This window comes from Mustela nigripes, chromosome 2, assembly GCF_022355385.1.
Source record: "Mustela nigripes isolate SB6536 chromosome 2, MUSNIG.SB6536, whole genome shotgun sequence".
NCBI classification, from domain to species: domain Eukaryota; kingdom Metazoa; phylum Chordata; class Mammalia; order Carnivora; family Mustelidae; genus Mustela; species Mustela nigripes.
In genome coordinates, this window is record NC_081558.1 from 124,820,719 (window position 1) to 124,844,036 (window position 23,318).

A 23,318-nucleotide genomic window follows, 5' to 3' on the forward strand; every position below is an offset into this window, starting at 1 on the left:
TATATGGAAAACCCAAAAGACTCCACTCCAAATCTGCTAGAACTTGTACAGGAATTCAGTAAAGTGTCAGGATATAAAATCAATGCACAAAAATCAGTTGCACTTCTATACACCAACAACAAGACAGAAGAAAGAGAAATTAAGGAGTGAATCCCATTTACAATTGCACCCAAAACCATAAGATACCTAGGAATAAACCTAACCAAAGAGGCAAAGAATCTGTACTCAGAAAACTATAAAGTACTCATGAAAGAAATTGAGGAAGACATTCCATGCTCATGGATTGGAAGAACAAATATTGTAAAAATATCTAAGCTACTTAAAGCAATCTACACATTTAACTCAATCCCTATCAAAATACCATCAATATTTTTCAAAGAAATGGAACATTAAATAATCCTAAAATTTATATGGAATCAAGAAAGACCCCAAATAGCCAGAGAAATGTTGAAAAAGAAAACCAAAGTTGGTGGCATCACAATTCCAGATTCTAAGCTCTAGTACAAAGCTGTAATCATCAAGACAGTATGGTACTGGCACAAAAACAGACATATAGATCAACGAAACAGAAGAGAGAGCCCAGAAATGGACCCCCAACTCTATGGTCAACTAATCTTTGACAAAGCAGGAAAGAATGTCTAATGGAAAAAAAAGACAGTCTCTTCAAAAAATGGTGTTGGGAAAATTGGACAGCCACATGCTGAAGAATGAAACTGGACCATATTCTTATACCACACACAAAATAGACTCAAAATGGATGAAAGACTTCAATGTGAGACAGGAATCCATCAAAATCCTTGAGGAGAACACAGGCAGCAACCTCTTTGACCTTGGCTGCAGCAACTTCTTCCTATAAACATCACCAAAGGCAAGGAAAGGCAAAAATGAACTACTGGAACTTCATCAAGATCAAAAGCTTTTGCACAGCAAATGAAACAGTTAACAAAAACCAAAAAACAGCTGACAGAATGAGAGAAGATATTTGCAAATGACATGTCAAATAAAGCACTAGGATCCAAAATCTATAAAGAACTTCTCAAATTCAACACCCAAAGAACAAATAATCCATTCAAGAAATGGACAGAGGACATGAACAGACATTTCTGCAAAGAAGACATCCAGATGGCCAAAAGACACATGAAAAAGTGCTCCACATCACTTGGCATCAGGAAAATACAAATCAAAACCACAATGAGATGCCACCTCACACCAGTCAGAATGGCTAAAATTAACAAGTCAGGAAATGACAGATGTTGGCGAGGATTTGGAGAAAAGGGAACCCTCCTATGGTGTCAGTGGGAATGGAAGCTGGTGCAGCCACTCTGGATAACAGTATGGAGGTTCCTCAAAAAGTTGAAAATTGAGCTACCCTATGACCCAGCAATTACACTACTAAGTATTTACCCTAAAGATACAAATGTAGTGATCCGAAGGGGTATGTGCACCCCAATGTTTATAGCAGCAATGTTCATAATAGCAAAATTATGGAAAGAACGTAGATGTCCATCAACAGATGAATGGATAAAAAAGATGTGGTGTATGTATATACAATGAAATACTGTGCAGCCATTAAGAGAAATGAAATATTGCCATTTACACAACATGGACGGAACTAGAGGGTATTACACTAAGCAAAATAAGTCAATCAGAGAGAGACAATTATCGTACGATCTCTCTGATATGAGGAATTTGAGAGGTAGGGGGTCATGGGGGGGTGGGGAGGGGAATGAAACAAGATGGGATCAGGAGGAAGAAAAACCACAAGAGACTCGTAGTCTCATGAAACAAACTGAGGGTTGCTGGGGGGTAGGGGGGTTAGGGGTAGGGTGGCTAGGTTATGGACATTGGGGAAGGTATGTGCTATGGTGAATGCTGTGAAATGTGTAAGCCTGATGAAACCTGTACTCCTGGGGCAAATAATATGTTATATGTTAATTTTAAAAATGTAAGAAAAAATAACCATATAAAACTTAAATTTTATATAAATGTAAACTATATAAAATGTAAATGTAAAATGTAAACTATATAAAATGTAACTATATATAAAATGTATTTTACATAAATATATAAAATATAAATATATAAAATGTACTATATAAAATGTAAATATGTAACATATATTTATGTTAATAAAATGTTTTTAAAATAACTATGTAAAATGTAAATATATATATGGTCATAATTGGTTATAATACCACTATCTTTTTTTATTATGTATATGATCTATGATGGTATCCTTTCTTTCATTCCTGACACTGGTCATTTGCATATCCCTTTTATTTTTTTTAATTTACCAGTCTAGCAAGGTTTTTATCAATTTAACTAATGTTTTCAATAACAAACATTCAGCATTGGCTATTTCCTCTGTTTTTTAAATACCTCATTGATAGCAAGCTTATATTTTTATTTTCCTTCATTCTACTTACTCTAGATCATGGGTTTGCAAACTACATCCCATAGGACAAATCTAGCCCAATTCTTGTTTTTGTAAGTAAAATTTTATTGAAATAAAGTCATACTTGTGAGTAGCTACAATAGACCATGTATGACCTGTATAATCCAAAGTATTTATTACCTGGCCTTTAACTGGAAAAGTTTACAGACCTCTGCTATAGATTTACTTTGACATTCTTCCACTAGCATAAGGTAGAAATCTAGGCCATTGATTTAAATTTTTTCTCCTTTTCTAAAATAAACACTTAAAGCTATCACTTTTTTCTCTAAAGGTGTAAATTTTAATCTATCATATTTTTGTTATTCAATTTAAAATATTTTTCTCATCTTCTTTGTTTTTGCTACTTTAATCTACAGGTTACATGCAAATGTCTTAATTTCTAAATGTTTTCAGTTTTTAATGAAAACTGATTTCCAATTTAATTCCACTGAGGTGAGCCAATGGTTTCTGATAATTCATCAAACATATTGTGGATGCGGATCAACATGCACTTGAATTTAATGTATTCTACCAGTTTTAAGTTTAGCACTCTGAAAACGTCCATTAAAGATGGATTATGATCTTAAGTTACACCACATTCTCTTTTTTTTAAGATTTTATTTGTTTATTTGACACACAGAGAGAAAGAACGAGAGCGTGCACAAGTAAACCGAGTGGCAGGCAGAGGAAAAGGTAGAAGGAGTCTCCCCAGTGATCAGGAAGCCTGACACGGGGCTCAATCCCAGGACCTTAGGAACATGACCTGAGCTGAAGGCAGCCACTTTACCAACTGAGATACCCAGGCACTCCAAGTTATACCACATTCTTAATGATGCTGTGTCTGTTGAGAGAAGTATTTTAAAATACCCAACTATGACAGTAGACTAGGCTATGTATTTAGTTCTGTCAATTATTGCTTCATGTATATGAATATACACACACATATATATATATAATATATAAATATACACTTAAATTAGATTTTCCTAGTGATTTGATCATTTTATTATTATGCAATATCTCTTTTCCTTTGGTAATACTCTTGTCTTGAGGTCTACATTATCTGTTATTGGTAAAGCCACTCTAGCATTTTAATGCTTTCTGTTTGATTGACATCTTTTTAAAAATCCCTTTATTTTCAACCTATATGTATATTTATTTTTAAAATGCATCTGCTAGAGGGCATATAGTTGGGTATGAGATTCTCCAGTCTGATAATCTCTGCCTTTTAATTGGAATGTTTAATCCATTTTTAATTGGAATGTTTAATCCACTTATATTTATGTAATTTTTGGTATGGTTAAAATAAATCTCTTTATTTGTTCCTATTTGCCCCCATCTAATTCTTTTGAAATTGATGACATATGTTTACTCTAATATATTCAAATTACCATTTCAACATGTAACCAATATAAGACATTATTAGATGTTTTACCTTCTTTTTTTTAACTTTATTGAGGTATAATTGACAAATTATAAAAAAAATTAAAGGCAACATCATGATGATATGATATACATACACACCATTCTGAAATGATTCCTCCCATCTAATTAATTAACATATCCATCATTTTGCAAGCTTAGGTTTTTCGGGGTTTTTCTTTTGGTGAGAGCATTTAAGTTCTACTCTCATACAATATAGTTTTATAAACTGTAATCACCATGTTACACATTAGATCCTTAGACCTTTTTTATTGTATAGATGAAAGTTTATACCCTTTTACTAACTTCTCCCCATTTCCCCACCTCCCCATTCCCTGGCAATAATATTCTACTCTGTTTCTATGAGTTTGACTCTTTTTGATTCCACACATAATAGAATCTAAATGCAGCATTTGTCTTTTTCCATTTGGCTTATGTCACTTAGAATACTGTCCTCAAGGTCCATCTGTGTGTTGCAAATGGAAATTGTTTGGGGTCTTCTGTTCAAATCTTTAATCCATTTTGAGTTAATTTTCTGTGTGGTGTAAGATAAGGGCTCAGTTTCATTTTTTCCATGTGGCTACCCAGTTTTTCCAATACCACTTGTTGAAAAGATTATCTTTTACCCATTGAATATTCATGCCTCCTTTGTTCTAAATTAATTGGCCATACAGATATGGGTTTATTTCTGGCTCCTTCTCTAGTCCATTGATTTTATGCCAATACTATACAGTTTTGATTATTAAAGCTTTGTAATATAGTTTGAAATCACAAAGTGTGGTGCCTCCAGCTTTGTTCTTGTCAAGAGTATTTTGGTTACTTGGGATGTTTTATGGTTCCCTGCAAATTTAAGGAGTTTCTCTTTATATGAAAAATGCCATTGGAATTTTGATAGGATTTGCCCTGAATCTGTAGATTGCTTTGGGTAGTATGGCATTTTAAAAATATTCAACCTTCCAAACCATGAACACAGAAAATACTTCCATTTATTGGTGTCTTCCTCAATTTCTTTAAACAACATTTTATAGTTATCAGTGTATAGGTCTTTCACCACTTTAGTTAAATTTATTGTTAAATATTTCATTCTTTTTTACACAATTATAAATGGATCATTTTTTTAACTTCTGATAGTTCATTGCTAGTTACAGAAACACATTGGTTCTTCTACATTAATTTTTTGTCCTGTACCTTTACTGAATTAATTTATTCTAATAGCTTTTTGGTAGAGACCTTAGGGTTTCTATACACAATATAATGTCACCTGCAGATAGAGATGATTTTACTTCTTTTCCAATATGAATGCCATTTATTACTTTTCTTACCTAATCTCTCTGGTTAGGACTTCCAATACTATGTGAATAAGGGTGGTGAGAGTGGGTATCTTTGTCTTGGTCCTGATTTTAGAGTCATAGCCTACAGCTTTTTACCATTAAGATATTAACTATGATGTCACAATTTTCTCATCTGTAAGTCTTTGTACTCCTAAACCCTTTGGCTAAAATGCCCTTTCCAAAGCCCTCCTCACTGCCAACTTTCTACTCATTTTTCTCATGTCAGATTAATATAGTCAGTCCTAGAGAAGCAGTCTTGAAATCTTTTAGACCTGTGAAGTCCAATGAGATAGCCACCAGTCATAAATACCTACCAAGTTCTTAAAATACAGATAGCCTGAATTGAGATGTGCTCTACATAGGAGATTGAAGGCTCAGTTTACAAAATTATAAAATTATGTTATTTATAATTTTATATTGATTACATATGAGATATTTTGGATGTACTGGGTTAATTAAAATATATTATTGAAATTTATTTTTATCTTTTTTAACTTTTTTAATGTAGCTACAACAAAACTCAAAATTACATGTGGCTTACATTATATTTCAATTGGACACACCTAGACTAGATGAGGAGGAGACCCTTTTTTCAATACCCTGTAGTTTTTTGCTTTAGATGTATTTATTTTATGTGTTACGGTAAATTTTATCCTATAGTAGACTACAAACACCTAGTTGTTGAATATTTTTAAAATGCCATACTACCCAAAGCAATCTACAGATTCAGGGCAAATCCTATCAAAATTCCAATGGCATTTTTCATATAAAGAGAAACTCCTTAAATTTGCAGGGAACCATAAAACATCCCAAGTAACCAAAATACTCTTGACAAGAACAAAGCTGGAGGCACCACACTTTGTGATTTCAAACTATATTACAAAGCTTTAATAATCAAAACTGTATAGTATTGGCATAAAATCAATGGACTAGGGGCTGTCTTGTTAACATGGTGATTTCAGTGTAAGGGTACTAAAATAAAAAAGTGAATCCCCATTATTCATAGACCTCATATTTGTAAATTTTCCTGTGCATCCAATTTACTTGTAATCAGTACTAGCACTGCTTTCACAGTCATTTATGGACAAGTAGAGAACAGCAAAAGATAGAAGCCATTCGATGCATATTCTCCTAGCTGGGGCCAAATGAGGTGATGTACTGCCTTCTTATTACAGCTGTCAAATTAAACAAGTGTTTCTTTTCAGTCTATTAGTGCCACTTCTCACATTTTTGTAACTTCGTTTGGTGACATGGCTATTTAAAATGGCCTTGGAGCATAGTGCTAAAATGCTGTGTAGTATTTTGTAGCACAAGAGACTGTGATGTATCTTATAGAGAAAATACATGTGTTGGATAGGCTCCCGCGGGCGTAATTATAGTGCTGTTGGCTGTGTGTTCTTAAACTAAAACACACATAAAACAAGATTATGTATTGGTCAGTTGAAAATGTTATGACCAGAGGCTCACAGGAACCTAACTCTGCATTTCCCCTAGGAGCAATGGTTCAGTATTTGCTGATTCAGTGTTCCAGCAACTTCACTAGAATTTACCGCATTTGCTGATTCAGTGTTCCAGCAACTTCACTAGAATTTACCACATTTGCTGAATGAATGAAGCCAGATCATTTGATTCCAAATCCAAATCTTATGCAGATGCAGTAATGGTATTAGTTAAAGCAGTGACTGTGGAGCCAAACTGCCTAGAGTTCAATCCTGGCTCTCTGATTTGCTAACTGTGTGATTGTAGGCAAATTACTTTTCTCTGCTTTTTTCTCACACTTAAAAATGTACATAAAACAGTAGTTGTTAATGGTTGTCAGAGGCTGGGTGTGGGCAGAGGGGACTGACCACAAGGAGGCAGGAGGAAACTTTTGGAATGGGGCAAATATTGTTTATCTTGATTATAGTGATAGTTACATAACTGTCTATGTTTTTCAAAACTCACAGAGCTAAGAAGGGTAAATTCTACTTTGTATGAATTATAACTTACTAAACCCGAGGTTTATTTTTTTTTTAAGATTTTATTTATTTATTTATTTGACAGAGAGAAATCACAAGTAGATGGAGAGGCAGGCAGAGAGAGAGAGGGAGGGAAGCAGGCTCCCTGCCGAGCAGAGAGCCCGATGCGGGACTCGATCCCAGGACCCTGAGATCATGACCTGAGCCGAAGGCAGCGGCTTAACCCACTGAGCCACCCAGGCGCCCCCTAAACCCGAGGTTTAAAAAAGAGCAAGAGTTAAGATTAAAAGAATAAAGCATATGAAACATTTAATGCCCTACCCACTCACATAAATGCTAGCCATCATTCTGGTAACACTAGACAGGGAAAAGTTAGGAGGTCTAAGGAAAAGCTGAATGGACTTATGAACCAGGGTTCTAATTTAACTCTTTCAAATATTAGGTACAGGCTGAATTCGGTTTATGAGAGTTCCTTTGCTTCTTACAGAGGTTAAACTCCGTATGTGTGAAATATCTGCCCAAACCGGAGAGCCACACAGTAATGTGAGAAAGGGGACTGACTCTTCATGAGACAGCAATTCAGAATTACAGGACCCCATACGCCGGGGAGTGTAGGTCACCTCTCCAAAGGAGAATGCAGTGCATTGTGAAATGGAACATAAAGGAGCACATTTCTTTTAAGAACCTTGGTCCTTAATCCTAGTCAAGTCTCTATCGGTTCCTGGTCGACTATGAAGACAACCCAACTGCTCTAATGGAGTATGAACATACCTAAAACTCACAGAAATGCCATTGCCGAGAGGAAAGAAGAGCCAAATTTATCGGAACTGAAATGGTCTGAGTTTCTGGACGCGACTACGCGGTAGGAGTCGGACACCCATTCACGTCCACAGTTCCACAACAGACTCGTGTGAGGAATGGGCTGGGTCATTTCACGCTGCTGTTTGCTTCGGGGATGTCTCAGCAGATCCCACCCCCCAGGGCGCTGCTGACCCTGCCCAGGCACCCACCGGCAGTTACTGCCAGAATTTCATGGATGGCGCGGGGCTGAGCCGGTAATAAAATACTGCACTTGGTCTCTTCCTCCAGGAGCAAGTGTGGTTTCGACCACCAACCTGGGCCAGAAGTTCGACCCCAAAGTTCCCTCCATAAACCCCGCGGGACACCCACTGAATTCGCGTGCCTCGCACGTCCTGACAACAGTCGCGCGACAACCACCACGCACCTGAAGGCAAGGGCCATCAAGAGCGCGCTTTGCTTCCAGCTAACTTCGACTGGGACCCTGGCGCAACGAACCCAAAAGTTTGAGGTACAAGCTTACTTACCTTTGAGTTCACCCTCCGCAACCGCACTCCAGAAAGCGTTCTTCACGCCGGAAGTGCATTAATCCGCAGCACGTGGGGTTGCCAGGGCGCGCTTCACGTGACTGGGCGGGGCCTCGGGAACGTTGTAACCAATGGTAGCCCGAGGAGGCGGGGCCTGTGACGCGCCCGGACCTATCCCGGAAGTGGGGCTGAGGTGGGGGCGGGAAAGGGCGGGGAGGCCGGGGTGTGGAAAGTGTGGCGGCCCCGCCCCGTCTCTTGGAACTGCCGGGGCCGCCACCGCTGCTGCCGCCGCAGCTGTAGGGGACCGGCGCCAGTGCGCAGGCGAAAGGATCTCTTTCCCTGCTGAAAGGTGAAGACAGGGGGAAAGCTGGGGGGCCGGGACCAGCGCTAGGCAGAGTCGGAGAAGGCGGCCGGAGAAGGCGGCGGGCACCGAGTCCTGAACTAGGGAAGGAGGAAGGAAGGATGGCTGGGGGAACGGAGGCGAGCGCGGGACCTGCTAGGGCTCAGGCCCATGCGGGGCCCGGCCCCGCCGGGCCGGGAATGCCGGCAGGACAAGGGGGCTCCTGAGAGGCCGGGGCGACGGCACGGCAGGCTGGAGGGCGGAATGCAAGCCCGCTGCCAGAGGGCCAGGTGCTTTTGGCTAGGTCCCGTTATCCCCATCCTTCGCGGGGACGTGCGGCCTGGGCTGGGTCCCCCGCAGTGGGATCAGGGCGGCGGCGGAGGGCCGGGTGGCGCGGCGCGATGCGGGAAGGTCGCCGGCTTCTCTTGCGGTGGGACAATGGGGACCGGGATTTGCTGCCCCCAGCGCGGGTGAGTGCCCAGGGCGGGTATCCCCCCACCCCCAGCGAGCTCATCTGCGACTTCCTTCCCCATCTCCCCACTTCTCCAGCAATGGTTGGAAAAGTTTATAGAGGCCGGAGTTAGAACGTGCCCACTCTTCTTGGGTGGGTGTTCTATAAATGAAAAAAATCTATTGATCCATGATGCTTGGAACGTAACCTGTCCGAGATGCGATGTTTCTCTGCCTGCGTTCCCGTTGTTCAAAAGCAAACAAACTTTTTGCGTAGTTCCCTCGGAAAAGCTACCATCTCCCCAGCCCACCATGGCGGATGAAATTGATTTCACTACTGGAGATGCTGGAGCTTCCAGCACTTACCCTATGCAGTGCTCGGCCCTGCGCAAAAACGGCTTCGTGGTTCTCAAAGGACGACCATGCAAAATAGTGGAGATGTCAACTTCCAAAACTGGAAAGCACGGTCATGCCAAGGTAAGTGCCCTTCCAGATCTCTCTTTGCGTTGGGATTTTGATCATTTGTGTTCCAGTACGGAACACGAGAATTCCATATTTATAACTTTGCAATAATTACATTTTCTTCCTACCACAATTTGGGGGTGACCAGCTATTGCTTTGAACACTGAAAGGTAGCATTTCCTTTTTGGGCCTTTACAATGTTTCATTAGCTGATAACTGAAACTTTCCTGAATCCTAGTGACTTAGAATATCTGTTCAGTTTATAGATGAGAAATCCTGTTCTAACATTAACTTCATTTCTCTTATGCACTCTTATAATTGAATTACTGGGCTGTATATGATCCTGGGTTTCCATATGTCACGAAAGTGTTTAGTTGTTCACTGCTTCTCAATTCTATGACCACTGCATTTTATTTTTAAGAAAATAAAATTAGATGACCTTGGAAGGAGAAAGAATCTGTCATAATCAGCTTTGGTATTGTGCTGTGTGTATGTAATGAGTGATATACTTGGCAAAGATTACAGGTTTCCTGTTCTCCCTTCTTTGTTAGGTTCACCTTGTTGGAATTGATATTTTCACCGGCAAAAAATATGAAGATATTTGCCCTTCTACTCACAACATGGATGTTCCAAATATTAAGAGAAATGATTATCAAGTGAGTACTAACTTTCTTTAAAATGATGCTTTGTTTCTTAAAGTTGCAAATACATTCTATCGACTGTAATTTAACAAAAGCTGGTAGTAGTTTTGTAGATTTTTCTAACCAAATATTAGGCACTACCTATCTTAGAAATTGGAAAGATAGTGATAGTTATCCCTTGTACCTTATCTAGAATTGTGGTTAATTTGCTATTTTTTAAAAAATATTTTTGCATTTTTAGTTGAACATGTCTCAGACCACATGACTGCATATTGTGACTGAATAAGGTCAATGTTTAGCTACTATTGTTTTTGTTGTAAAATACTGCCAATTTAGATAACTCCCTCCCCAATGGGAGGAGGAGTTATCTAAATAACTTCTTTTCACTTCTCAAACCTAAGATTTTTTTTTTTAAGATTTATTTATTTGACAGAGATCACAAGTAAGTAGGGGGGTGGGAGGGGGAAACAGACTCCCTGCTGAGCAGAGAGCCCAATGCAGAACTCGATCCCAGGACCCTAGGATCATGACCTGAGCTGAAGGCAGAGGCTTAACCCACTGAGCCACCCAGGCACCCCTCAAACCTAAGATTTTTAAGAAATCATTGGAATTCATGTTCCACCACCCAAGTTTGTGTATTAATCAATATAAGTCAGAATTTGGTATTCTTTTTTTTTTTTGAATAAAAATAATTTTTTTAAATTTATTTTTAATTTATTTTCAGCATAACAGTATTCATTATTTTTGCACCACCCCCAGTGCTCCATGCAATCTGTGCCCCAACGGTTCCCCCAACCTCCCACCCCACCGCCACTTCTTCTTAAATAGGAAGTAAGTTGAAAGCCATTAATATAAAGAAAGTACATGGCCGCTGCATATGGTAAAGAACATGCAAAACTATGTAATTATTTTATTTACATTTAGTGACCATGCTGTGACCTTTGGTTAAATTATAGGTATATACTTCCAACTTTTAGCTCCAGTTATGCATTTGGATAGGTCATGTTTAATGATAGCATTTTGTTGTTTTGGAATATTGGTGGTAACCAACCATTGACCTCATAGGATGTGGGAGCTCAGATTAATCATAACTAAAGTCTGTCTTGTAATTCTTCAATCTCACTGTCAAGGATACATTTATAGAACTCTTTTCTGTTCATTTTACACAGTGAAAAATACAAGTGTGACACTTAGAGTTTTTTGTTCATTTTAAACTGATTTCTTACTTACTACACCTTTTATTGTGTTGCATAATCTTTAGAGCATGCTACCATCAACTACAATTAACATATGATTTCCTTTTATTCTTTGTCCACATGTAAAAATATTTTTACATAGTTTTAGTCTAGTAAGCAGTTTTATATTTTTACTTTCCCTCTTATAAATGTTTTCAAGGTTGTTTGGAGTCTTTGTAGAAATTTGAATTGTCTTATTACAATAATAGCATATGGGGTTTTTTTTCATCAGGTAATATGGGTTTGGATCTAGTTCTGTCACTTTCTGGCTGGATGACCTTGGAAAAATTACACAATCTCTCTGAGCCTTAGTTTTCCTTTCTACAAAGTAAGGATAATGTAAGGATTAAATGAGAAAATGTATCCCATAATTACCTCATCAGTAGATATGTACCAAAAAGTAGTTCTATTCTGCTCCCCCTTTCCTTGTATAAATATTCCATCTAATCATTTTATTATATTTGGAGCACCTTATTTAGACATGGCTTATAGTGGGTGTTCAATAAACTTTTGTTAAATGCATATGGGAGTATTCATTAAAGTAAGTATAATGCAGCTAAGGCTAAGCATAGAGTTTTCTTTTGCCAAAAATGGATTTCTCTTTTCATCCCTAACATGTGAATGCTTTGAATATTCAATATTCATTGTATACATTAATATGCATTCACTATAGAATGCTTTTGCCTTTGAGTGTTTCAGAAAGATAGTATCAGTAATTTATCACTAATTACTGCTATGATCAAATTAATCAGTCATTGATTGGACCTCAAGATTTAACATAAAGGAAAAATTTGGTTTGGGTTTTATTTGGGAATATAGTAGGCTCTAGGGGAATGAGGTAAGTGAACACAAGATTTTTTTTTTTTTTTTTAAAGATTTTATTTATTTATTTGACAGAGAGAGATCACAAGTAGGCAGAGAGGCAGGCAGAGAGAGAGGAGGAAGCAGGCTCCCTGCTGAGCAGAGAGCCCGATGTGGGACTCGATCTCAGGACCCTGAGATCATGACCTGAGCCGAAGGCAGCGGCTTAACCCACTGAGCCACCCAGGCGCCCATGAACACAAGATTTTAAATAAAAACAGGACTACTGACAATGTCAAGCCACATAGGAACCTTAGGCAAAAAGGAAAAATCAGTAATTCAAATTCTGTCTTATTTAAATTTTGAAATTGTGTTCATCATGGAATTTTTGCATTAATTCTAATTTTAAAATATTTGATCACTGAAAAGTTTTTCTGTTGCCACCTTAAATTTTGTACACAAAATTAGTGCCTCACTTGCCTTATCCTGTCTCAACCTTTGGTATGTAGTCTACACTGTATCATGGATAAAAGAATGACTCAAGCCAGACAGGCTGGGTCCAAATCCTTACTTTAACACTTAAGAATTATATGAACTTACGTGGCAAGTTACTTAACCTCTTGCCTGTTTTTCTCTATTTATAAAATGAGGATAAGAATAATAAACTCCTCGGGACGCCTGGGTGGCTCAGTTGGTTAAGCAGCTGCCTTCAGCTCAGGTCATGATCCCAGCGTCCTGGGATCGAGTCCCACATCTGGCTCCTTGCTCTGCGGGGAGCCTGCTTCTCCCTCTGACTCTGCCTGCCACTCTGTCTGCCTATGCTCGCTCTCGCTCGCTCTCTCTCTGACAAATAAATAAATAAAATCTTTAAAAAAAATAATAAAATAATAAAATAATAAACTCCTCAAGGGATCATTGTAAGGTTTAGTTAGTTAACACTTAGAGCAGTGCCTTGTACAGTAAGTACTCAGTAAGCACATCCCTTTGTTATCAAGTCAACATATAATACTTATTTCTGTTCATTTAAAAAATTGAGCTCTGTGAGTCTTTTCAGTTATATTTATTGTGCTGTGGTGGTCTTCATGAACCTATCCACACTGAATAAATATAAGATATAAACCTGAACTTGGGAGGAAAAAGCTTCTATCGAAGACAATATTGGAACAATTGGCAAGTTTGAGTGGACTATATATTAAATAATATTTTAGCAATACTACATTTTTTAATTTTGCAAAATAAGCTGATTAAATAAGAGTTTGCTTTCTTAGGAAAACACACGGAAGTATTAATCGCTAAAGAGTTGTGATGTTTGAACATACTCTCAAATGGTTCGGTAAAAAGAAGAAAAGAATAAGAATGTATACTGTATGTATTTTATGTATTCCTATACCCAGAAAGAGAAAAAATGCACATGTAGTTAAATGTTAATAGTGGACAAGTCTGAGGGAAAAATATGGGAATTTGATTTTGTAACTTTTTGGTATATCTGAGAATTTATAATTTATATAAAAAGATAAAATAATTTTCATTAATTAATTCTATTTTTTTATAGTTTCATTTTATTTTTGAAAACTTTACTTTTATTTCACATAATTTATTTTAATAAGATGTTTAATTTTTAAAATATGTTTTACTAGATGTTTTATAATGTCTATACATTTTTTATTTGAAATGCTTTTTATTTCATCACACATTTTAACTTCTGAATTCTTAACTCTTTAGAAATAAAAACCACCATTATATAAATAAATACTGAGTATCAGTATTATTATTTGGCTTTTATGTTTTAGTCACTAATGACAGTGGAAACTTTAATTCTTAAAATAGACAAATTCTACTTCAGGGAATTGCTAAAAGGGCCTAAATCAAAAATCTACCTTGTAAGCCTGTGGCTAATTGTTTAAAATTATATAATAAATGATCTGGGAAAACTGGACAACCACATGCAAAAGAATGAAATTAGACTATCATACATCATACACAAAAATTAACTCAAAATGGGTTAAAGACTTGAATATAAGACCTGAAACCACAAAACTAGAAGAAAATGTTGGTGGCAAGCTTCCTGACATTGGCCCTGGCATTAAGTTTTTGGATCTGACACCAAAAGCAAGGCAGCAAAAGCAAAAATAAACAAGTGGGACTACCTCAAACTAAGAAACTTCTGTAAGAAACTTTCTGCAAAGGAAACCATCAAGATGAAAGGGCAATCTACTGAATGGGAGAAAATATTTGCAAAGCGCATATCCAATAATATCCAAAATACATAAAGAATTCAACTCAGTGGGAGGAAAAAAACCCAAAAAACAAAAAACCCAAGCAATTTGATTTAAAAATGGGCAGAGGATTTAAATAGACATTTTTCTGAAGAAGAGATACAAATGGCCAACAGGTATAGGAGAAGAAGTTCAAAATCACTAATTGCCAGGGAAATTCAAATTAAAATCACAATGAGATATTACCTCATACCTGTTAGAATGGCTATTATCAAAAAGACAAAAAGTAACAAGTGTTGGAGAAGATTTGGAGAAAAGGAACCTTCATGCACTGTTTCTGGGAATATAAATTGGTACATCCACTATTGAAAACAATATGGAGGTTCTTCAAAAAATAAAAGTAGAACTACCATATGAACCTCGTATACCACTTCTGGGTATTTATATAAAGAAAATGTAGGGGTGCCTGGGTGGCTCAGTGGGTTAAAGCCTCTGCCTTCGGCTCAGGTCATGGTCCCAGGGTCCTGGGATCAAGCCCCTCATCAGGCTCTCTGCTCCGCGGGGAGCCTGCTTCCTCCTCTCTCTCTGCCTGCCTCTCTGCCTACTTGTGATCTCAGTCTGTCAAATGAATAAATAAAATATTTAAAAAAAAAAAGAAAGAAAATGTAAACACTAATTTCAAAAGATAGATGCAACCAGATGATCATTGCAGCAATATTTACAAGCCAAGGTATGGAAACAATCTAAATGTCCATTAATGGACAAATGGATAAAGAAGATGTCATATATATATACACAAGGGACTACTACTCAGCCATAAAAATGTTGGGAAATGTTGACATTTGCAACAGCCTGGATGGACCTTGAATATATTATGCAAACTGAAATAAGAGAGAGAAAAGTAGTATATGATTTCACTTACATGTGAAATTAAAAAACAAATGAACAAGAACAAAACAAAACTACAGAGAAGATTAGTAGTTGGTTATTAAAAAGGAAGGGGTGGGAGATGAGCAAAATGGGTAAAGTGGGTCAATTGTACAGTGACAGATGGTAACTAGACTTATTGTAGTGATCACTTTGTAGTATATACAAAGATTGGTATGATCAAGAAAAACCACACTTCTGCTTCAACCTCGTGTCCCATTCCTTTACCAACCACCTTACATATGTTTGAGTGACATAAAGATGAGTTAAAAGTATTTGTGGTTGCTTGTAGGATGGTTTTTATGTTTTTGAGATTTTAGACATGCACAAAAGCTGAAATCTCTTGTTGAGAGTCATAGCCAGATTTGGTAGTGCCATTGAAGAGAGCTTTGAAATCTATCTCTGTGGTATGCTTGTGTTATATCATAGTAGTTACAGGAAGGTAAGTGTCATATCTTTGACCCCTTTTGTGTTTGTCAATGATAGCATCTTGAATTCTAAACAACTGCCTTTTATAAAATCTGTTAAAAATACAGGAATACTGATGGTGTATATGCTTTGAGAATAAATGAGTACAGCCTATTTCCTCATTCCTAGAATAAAAAAAAATTGAGTGATATCAGAATTGCCCTTTCGAAGGTTAGACTGGGTTTGTCTCATTAATGTCATCAACATTCGTGTTTGTCTTTAAAAAAATCTGATGTTTTTAATAGTAAACTGAACACCCAAAAGTTTTCCACCAAAGTTTGTCATAATCAAGTTATAAAACACATTGTAATCATAGAAAACAAAAATTAACTTTATCTGCATGAATGGGAAAACAGTTAAATCAGTTACAATCTATCTATACAGTTGTGAAGTGATTAAAGAGACTAAGGTAGTTTCTTAGTTTCCAATTTGGAAAGATTTCCTCCCTTCCCTCCCCATGTCTGAACCCTAGGTAGGGCTAGAGAGCAGGGCAGCCCCTTGGATAATGTAGCAACATTAGGTGCATCTTCTCAATGGAGCTGTTGTAGAAGGTGTCAACGTCTTGAAGAGTCCTCTTGTCATCTTCTGTCACCATGTTGATGGCCATAAGCCAAGAGCCAAATCATCCACCACAACCAATTCTGTGGATATAGTTTTCCCCTTTGGGGGGAAAGTCATAGTTGTGACTAAAGAAACCTGCTATCCATTGATGCCTCTGGTCTAGTATGAAGGAAGAGGATAGCTTCAGCATGTGAATGAGAAGAGAGCACAATCTATCCAGAAGGGATTGAAGTATATGTGTAGGCAGCCAAAGGAAAGCAAAGGAAACAAACATCCCCTCTCCCCCAACAACCTAAGGCATGCCAGATTTTATTCCAAGTTGCTACTTTCCTGGAGAGGGGCACAAGCAGGCCCCTTGGAAAGGGAATCACTTTAGATTCCCTTTTTTTTTTTTTTTTAAAGCAGCTATATTTGTATTGTGTACATAAATGTGAATTCTTTAGGACATACTATATATAGATTTGGGGGAAGGTGGTATGCAGGAAGAAGTGAACTTGCATTTTTAGTCTCTACAGCTCTTCTACTTTTGTATGTTCAACATTTTTAAGCTCTAAGAGTATATTAATGTGTTACTCTGTACCTATACAAATTAATGTGGATTGCAACTTAACTATGTAAATATTACAAAGAGTGAATATAATCTAATCAGTGCAAATTGTATAATTTATTTTAATAGCTAATATGCATTCAGGATGGTTACCTTTCCCTGCTGACAGAAACTGGTGAAGTTCGTGAGGATCTTAAGCTGCCAGAAGGTGAACTAGGTAAAGAAATAGAAGGAAAATACAATGCAGGTGAAGATGTACAGGTAAAGACCTATGGGGAGATTGCTTTTTATAAAGACTTCGGCCTAATCTAGTTAGCAAAATATGCCAACTATGAAATACAGTTCTTAAATACTGCCGAAATGGAAAATGATCTCTGTAAGAGTTTTCCTGTGATACCCTTAAAGACCCATTACCAAAGAAAGTATTAAAGTTCACCTTTTGCTAGGTAGACACTGCCAACCCCAAATTTGTTTTGAAGATCAGCATCTGCACTATTAAGAATGAGAAAAGTATTATGGGAATGCTAAAGCATGAAGATGATTTACCCCATCTTTGTTATAACTCTCAGAAGTGTAACATCTACTGAATATTGAGGCAATTACAGCTCCTTTCTCCCTATTCCCTGGAATTTATCTTAAAACCACAATTTGAGAAATTTTGCTTTGGAAATCTGTGAAGGAAGTTGATTATCTAGTCTTGGGATGCTTCTTTCCAAAATCAGTGTGTATAAAATATCTGTAAATATCCAGTATGTAATAAGTAAAATATATCTTATAGAGTATTGCCTTCTGAATAACTTTTTGCCTGCATTTTTCCATTCTAGGTGTCTGTTATGTGTGCAATGAGTGAAGAATATGCTGTAGCCATAAAGCCCTGCAAATAAATGGGACCATCAGGCATGAGCAAAATGTTTAGGTCTGGACCAACCACAGATCTAAAGTTTGGTTCTAAGTTGTCACCAAAGCTATTGCCTTCATAAGCAACCTCATTTCTTTTTTAATTGTTTTGAAATTATACCGAGTTAGTTTTACAGGTGTTTGGTAATTTAAAAGAATCAAGATGTAAAATTCTGGTTTTTTTTAGTTTTGTAGGTGTCTCCCCTATACCTTTCCTGTGGTTTTCAGTGAGTCCAAGAAACAGATAAGATGGCTTCAGCAGATATGATTTGTCTGAGCAAATCGTTCCTGAATTTTAGTTGATAAACCAGGGTTTTAAATCAGACAATGTAGCATCTAGTGGTATTGAAGTACCACATTTAAGTTGAATTGTTCTGCATTAATTTCAGACTTATAGAATAAGTAGATTATGTATTGGAATTGTCACAGCTTCAGCCCGTGTGTGGCAGGCACAAATCCTTAAACAGAAACCATGTTATTGAAAAGTGTCGGTTATCTTGGTAGGCATGTGCAGCCACCTGTATTACCTCAGTCATACTTTTCTTTGCCAAATTGTTGGAGGACTAAACATAACCTATATAGTGATTTGATACCTGCTAGTGGTTGACAAAGAGGCATTGAACTGTCTGGTGACTATTATTAGCCAGTCAGATTATAAAGGAGTCTGCAAGGAACAGTGGCACAGTGAGTTGGTTAGAGCTCCAGGTCTTTACTGGAGGCCTGTGTAATCAGCATAAAAATAGGAAGTTTCTTTCTAGTTATGTTTTTGCTTTTTCCTTTTGTTCTCTCTCTGTATTTAAAGGAGTGACCTGCTTTATAGGACATTATACAGTGCTTTTTTTCAATTATGTTAAATAAATTGTTGTTATTTATAGTAGTCACTCCTTTCCAACCATTTTTAAGGAGTTTTTTTTTACATTAAAATATTTAATTGTCAGACAAGAACTGGAAATTCTTACTTTAAATTGGTTTGGAACATTGTCAAATTTATGTACATTTTTTCTAAAGTGAAATGAAAGTAAATCATGGAAGAAGAGTTATTTTATACGATAATTATTTTACTTATTTTAAGAAGTACATGTATTTTTTTCTTCTGATTGTTATTTACTTAATTCAGTTACTGGTATGAAACATAACTAGGAAAGAATTCTACAAACCAAATTATTTTAAAAACTGTTTTAGGTGAGTCAGCTACATTTCTCTTTAGTCTTTTAGACTGTGTATATCTTATTTCCAGGATTCTAGACATGGGTTTGTGAGGACCTTTGACTTAATAACAATCATATTGAAATGAAACTTAGAACAAAATCACTTCTTTACTAATACCTTCATTCTCTAAGACTGAATATGAAACCGTTCCCATCATCCCTTGCCCTCTGGAAGGCCTTTGTTTCTATCATCTAGAGGAAAACATACATGATGCTGTAACTCATCTAATCAGTGACTGAATATAGCATTAGGAATAGAAGATCCCAAAGGTTTCAGTTACTTAATTTGTGCACATTTTTAAATCTTGTATTGGCTTCAGCAAACCCAAGAAATAAGATACTTTAAGAGAAATGCAAGGAGAATTCTAAAGCACAAGAAATACTGAGGTTGTATTTAATCATTTTAGTGTAACATTTTAGCTTTTTCCTATCTAAAGCACAATTAGGAACTAGGCTAAATTCTTTCCAGTATTCCGTTTAAGTATCTACTATATTCTGCTCTAGTTTTTTAGTACTCTGTACCATGTGTTTTACTTGTTGCTGGTTAGTATTGTTACCCACAGGAATCCCAGGAAGTTCTCAATCTGTGCTGCTTGCTGGTCACTCATATGACCCCAGTTAACCATATTAGTGTTCTGGTTTACTATTAATTCTGGATTAGCATGCCCTTGTTGTTCCTAACTTGTCAAACTTCACATAAATACATTTCCAGTTGTGAGGTAAGCATATATAAATTATAATAATGCATCTCTTATCTTCCTACTTTGAATGGCAAAAGCTATTTATGCATAAATATTTTAAGTACAATAATGAAGTATAAATACTCTTCTAACATATAATTATAAGTATAGATTTTAAAGATACGGGACTGTTTATTTTCACATAAGCCAATATATGTTTCTCTAGAACAAAATATTTCATTTAGTAAAGCTTTATAAATTATATTAAAAAGGAAGCAGGTAAACATATATTTTAACATAGAACAGAAGTGACTTCATTCTTTTTTGACATCAGAAATATTAAAAGTTGACTCTTAGTATTTGTTGTACTTTTTTGTAGCAAATGTTAAATATCACAGGTTACCATGTATAGAATGTAGACTGTCCTGTTACTAGATTATACAATGATAAATCATTTTTGTCTGCAGGCATTTCACCAATTTATATACAATATTAACAAGTGAAATATTTGTTTCTTTCTAGAGCAACTTTTATTTCTACTGTGAAGACTTTGTTATATCTTATTTGCTACTACAAAGTTGTATACCCTCTGAAATAGATCAAGTCATTGCTACTTTGACTTATAGCATTTGCATCATCAACATAATATGATGTTTCTTTCACTCTCCCCTCCAAGGGCTGTCTGTCACTTGAAATCGTTGCTAACCAAGCTCTTGAATCCGTTACCATTTATGGTACAAAATACTGTACCAATGCTTTATAACGATTACCAAAACTCTCCTGCAGCCAGAGCATGATATCTTTAATAGGAGATGCTATCATAAAATGTTTAGGTTATAAAATTTGGGGACACAATTTTTCATTATAGCACAACATGAGTGTGTGCATATGCACACATAGCTTTGTATGTTTGTTCTTTTTACAAAATCCTTCCAACTCTTAAAAGTACTGTAGTCTGGTAGTGCCTCAAATGTTGGTAAGTTTTTTTTTTTAATTTACAACTTTTCCAGAATTTGTTTTGTAACTAAAGTTTCTCAATTAGATTATTTCTAGTTGAGCTGTAATTTGAATGCATTGTTCTCAGGGCTGTTTGTGCTAAGAGCTGAAGTTGCATTATTTTAAAGCTAACTGCCTGAAAATATATTGCAAAAACTTCCCAAATTATAATACAATGATACATGCAAATAGAAAAATCCTTAACATCAACATACTTAACCTATATGCTAAGTATTAAAGAAAAAAAATGGGAGAACTGGTCACATCTATACTGGAATCTTGCCATATTTTTTTCATTTTGGAATAGAATTTGATAGTCTTATCTTAGAACCCAAACCTTAATGATATACCTGAAAGCATTCCTTTGGCATGGACCCCAAAGATAGTTTTTAGAGCCAGAGAAAGATGTAGTGGCTCTCAAACATATTTAAGGACAACAGATCAAAAATTCATAATGCTCTTTTGTGTACATGAAAATGTTTACATACTGAATTCTATAGTATGAACTGGAAACAAATTTACTATGAGAAAATGTGGCTCTTAGGCAAAATAAGAGCAAACTATAAGCATATTTCCATAAACCATGTGTTATATTGAACTGATCAACAGATTAAAATTTTCTAACTTAGGCATAATATTTTATAGTTTTTAAGTCTTTTTTTCCTCCTAGCATTCAGACAATAGACAACAAAGGCTATGAAAAATTTATTGTGGAAAAAAATCTTAAAATTGAGGAAATTCAATCTATTAACTTTATTCTATTAATTTTTTTTCCCTGAATTGGATATATGGCATCATTATTTGATTTTAGCAGGGAACATTTGGATTTAGCTTATGGAACACAGATGTTCTGTGAGAACATGACTTGAAGTCACTGTATAATTTAATGTTTCCCCATTCAGTATACATCTAGACATCAACTTAACTACCAAGTGAGGTCAAGTGCCTGAAAAGTGCTGCTACATCTAATTAGCTAGTTTTCCTTATGTCAAAGATGCATCTTATAGCAATGCATATGAGGCTTTCACCTACTAGAAATATACTTGTTGCCAAACTTTACCAACCACCACTATTCCTCTCGCCTTAGAATTGGGTAAAACCCATTTTACAATTGAGAGAGAGAGGTTCTTTTATTTATATGAAGAAGTCCCTAACACTATTTCTTGGTATTGGTAGACTTAGATTTAATCTTAGTTTGAGACTATATTTTTTAAAAACTCTGGATGCTAAACTATATTCAGTGATGACTGTACAGCTTGTCGTGAGTCATAGTTATGATCTTTCTTGAGAGGAATTCTTTATTATGGTTAATACCTACTATAAATAAGCACTCTTGTGCTTGTTATAAAATATAATGCAAATACTAGTTCTATGCTAGAACAATGAAAATGACTAGTTCCATACTATTATGTACTTGTGTTCTCCTCTCCAAAAGGGAAATAGTTGAAATGGCATTGTCTAATCCAGTGGCACGATATTAATAACACACTTGGTTTTAGGTATAGGAGAATTCTTGCTTTTATCTACAGAGACTTATGTTTTAGCTAAAAATTTAAAATCGTAACATCTGTAGTATGGATATTATAATTGTGCATTTTACATTTCAGAAATGGGTAAAATTCAAATGTTGTCTTTGGCTATACTAAAATATTGAAATCCTTTACATTATAGATAATGAACATCAATTGTAACTTTTTGTTACATTAGATATATTTGTCTGGTAACTTCATCAGTTATATTAAATAAAAATAAAGTCAACTTAACAACTTGCCCTATTCTTGTACATATGCATTCCTAAAACCGTTTCGTACTAGAAAACAGTGTGGATTAAGGTGTTTAGCACTTTTAAAAGAAAATCTAACTTGTCTTCACCATGTTTTTATAGTCTGAATCCTTATTAGAGAACACCCTAGCTTTATGGCTAAGAATGTTAATTTTTAAATTTAGTTCTATATTTGAGTACAATTTTGTTTTTATTTTTAAGCTTTTAATAGTTTTAAAATATGTAAAATAGTCCCATGGTTCAAAATTCTGTAGTTACAAGAGTGAAAACATATTCCCATCTTCATCCTTTTCCTTGCATTCTTCCAAAGACATTTAATGCAAGAGCAATTAATGTCCCTCCCTTACCCCTGATCTCCCAGACTCAGGTGTTCTCTACCAACATTGCTTTCCTCTTCCCACAGTGATATGAATGGTGTGATGAGTCCCTGAAGCAAACCCTTCATCCTTTTTCCAATCCTATGTGTAATCTATACCATTTGGACAGTTTTATCTCTAGATAGCCCAACCGTTTCTTCCTTTTACACACTGTACCATTCTAGAACATCTCCCACTCCGGCATATGAATCATGCCAAAAGACTACCATGGCAGTTGTGACCTCATATCCATGGCCAATATTATTGATATCCATACCTT

General features: G+C 36.1%; 1 protein-coding gene and 1 non-coding gene across 3 annotated transcripts; one reads left to right on the top strand and one right to left on the bottom strand.

The window, feature by feature from the left end:
- The first annotated feature begins 8,685 nt into the window (after window positions 1-8,685).
- On the top strand, window positions 8,686-22,669 carry EIF5A2 (eukaryotic translation initiation factor 5A2). Of its 2 annotated transcripts, none has more exons than XM_059391556.1 (5): window positions 8,686-8,819; window positions 9,538-9,737; window positions 10,274-10,378; window positions 17,248-17,379; window positions 17,943-22,669. In XM_059391556.1, exons 2-5 carry the CDS (start codon window positions 9,573-9,575, stop codon window positions 18,000-18,002), a joined length of 462 nt encoding a protein of 153 aa, XP_059247539.1. In that variant the 5' UTR covers window positions 8,686-8,819; window positions 9,538-9,572; the 3' UTR covers window positions 18,003-22,669. The 2 variants fall into 2 exon arrangements, with proteins under 2 accessions (XP_059247539.1, XP_059247540.1); XM_059391557.1 differs by having other exon boundaries at window positions 17,248-17,335.
- Window positions 16,807-16,949, bottom strand: LOC132012739 (small nucleolar RNA SNORA67). The gene has a single exon (XR_009402721.1). It is a non-coding gene; the product is annotated as a small nucleolar RNA SNORA67 (small nucleolar RNA).
- Window positions 22,670-23,318: the final 649 nt, after the last annotated feature.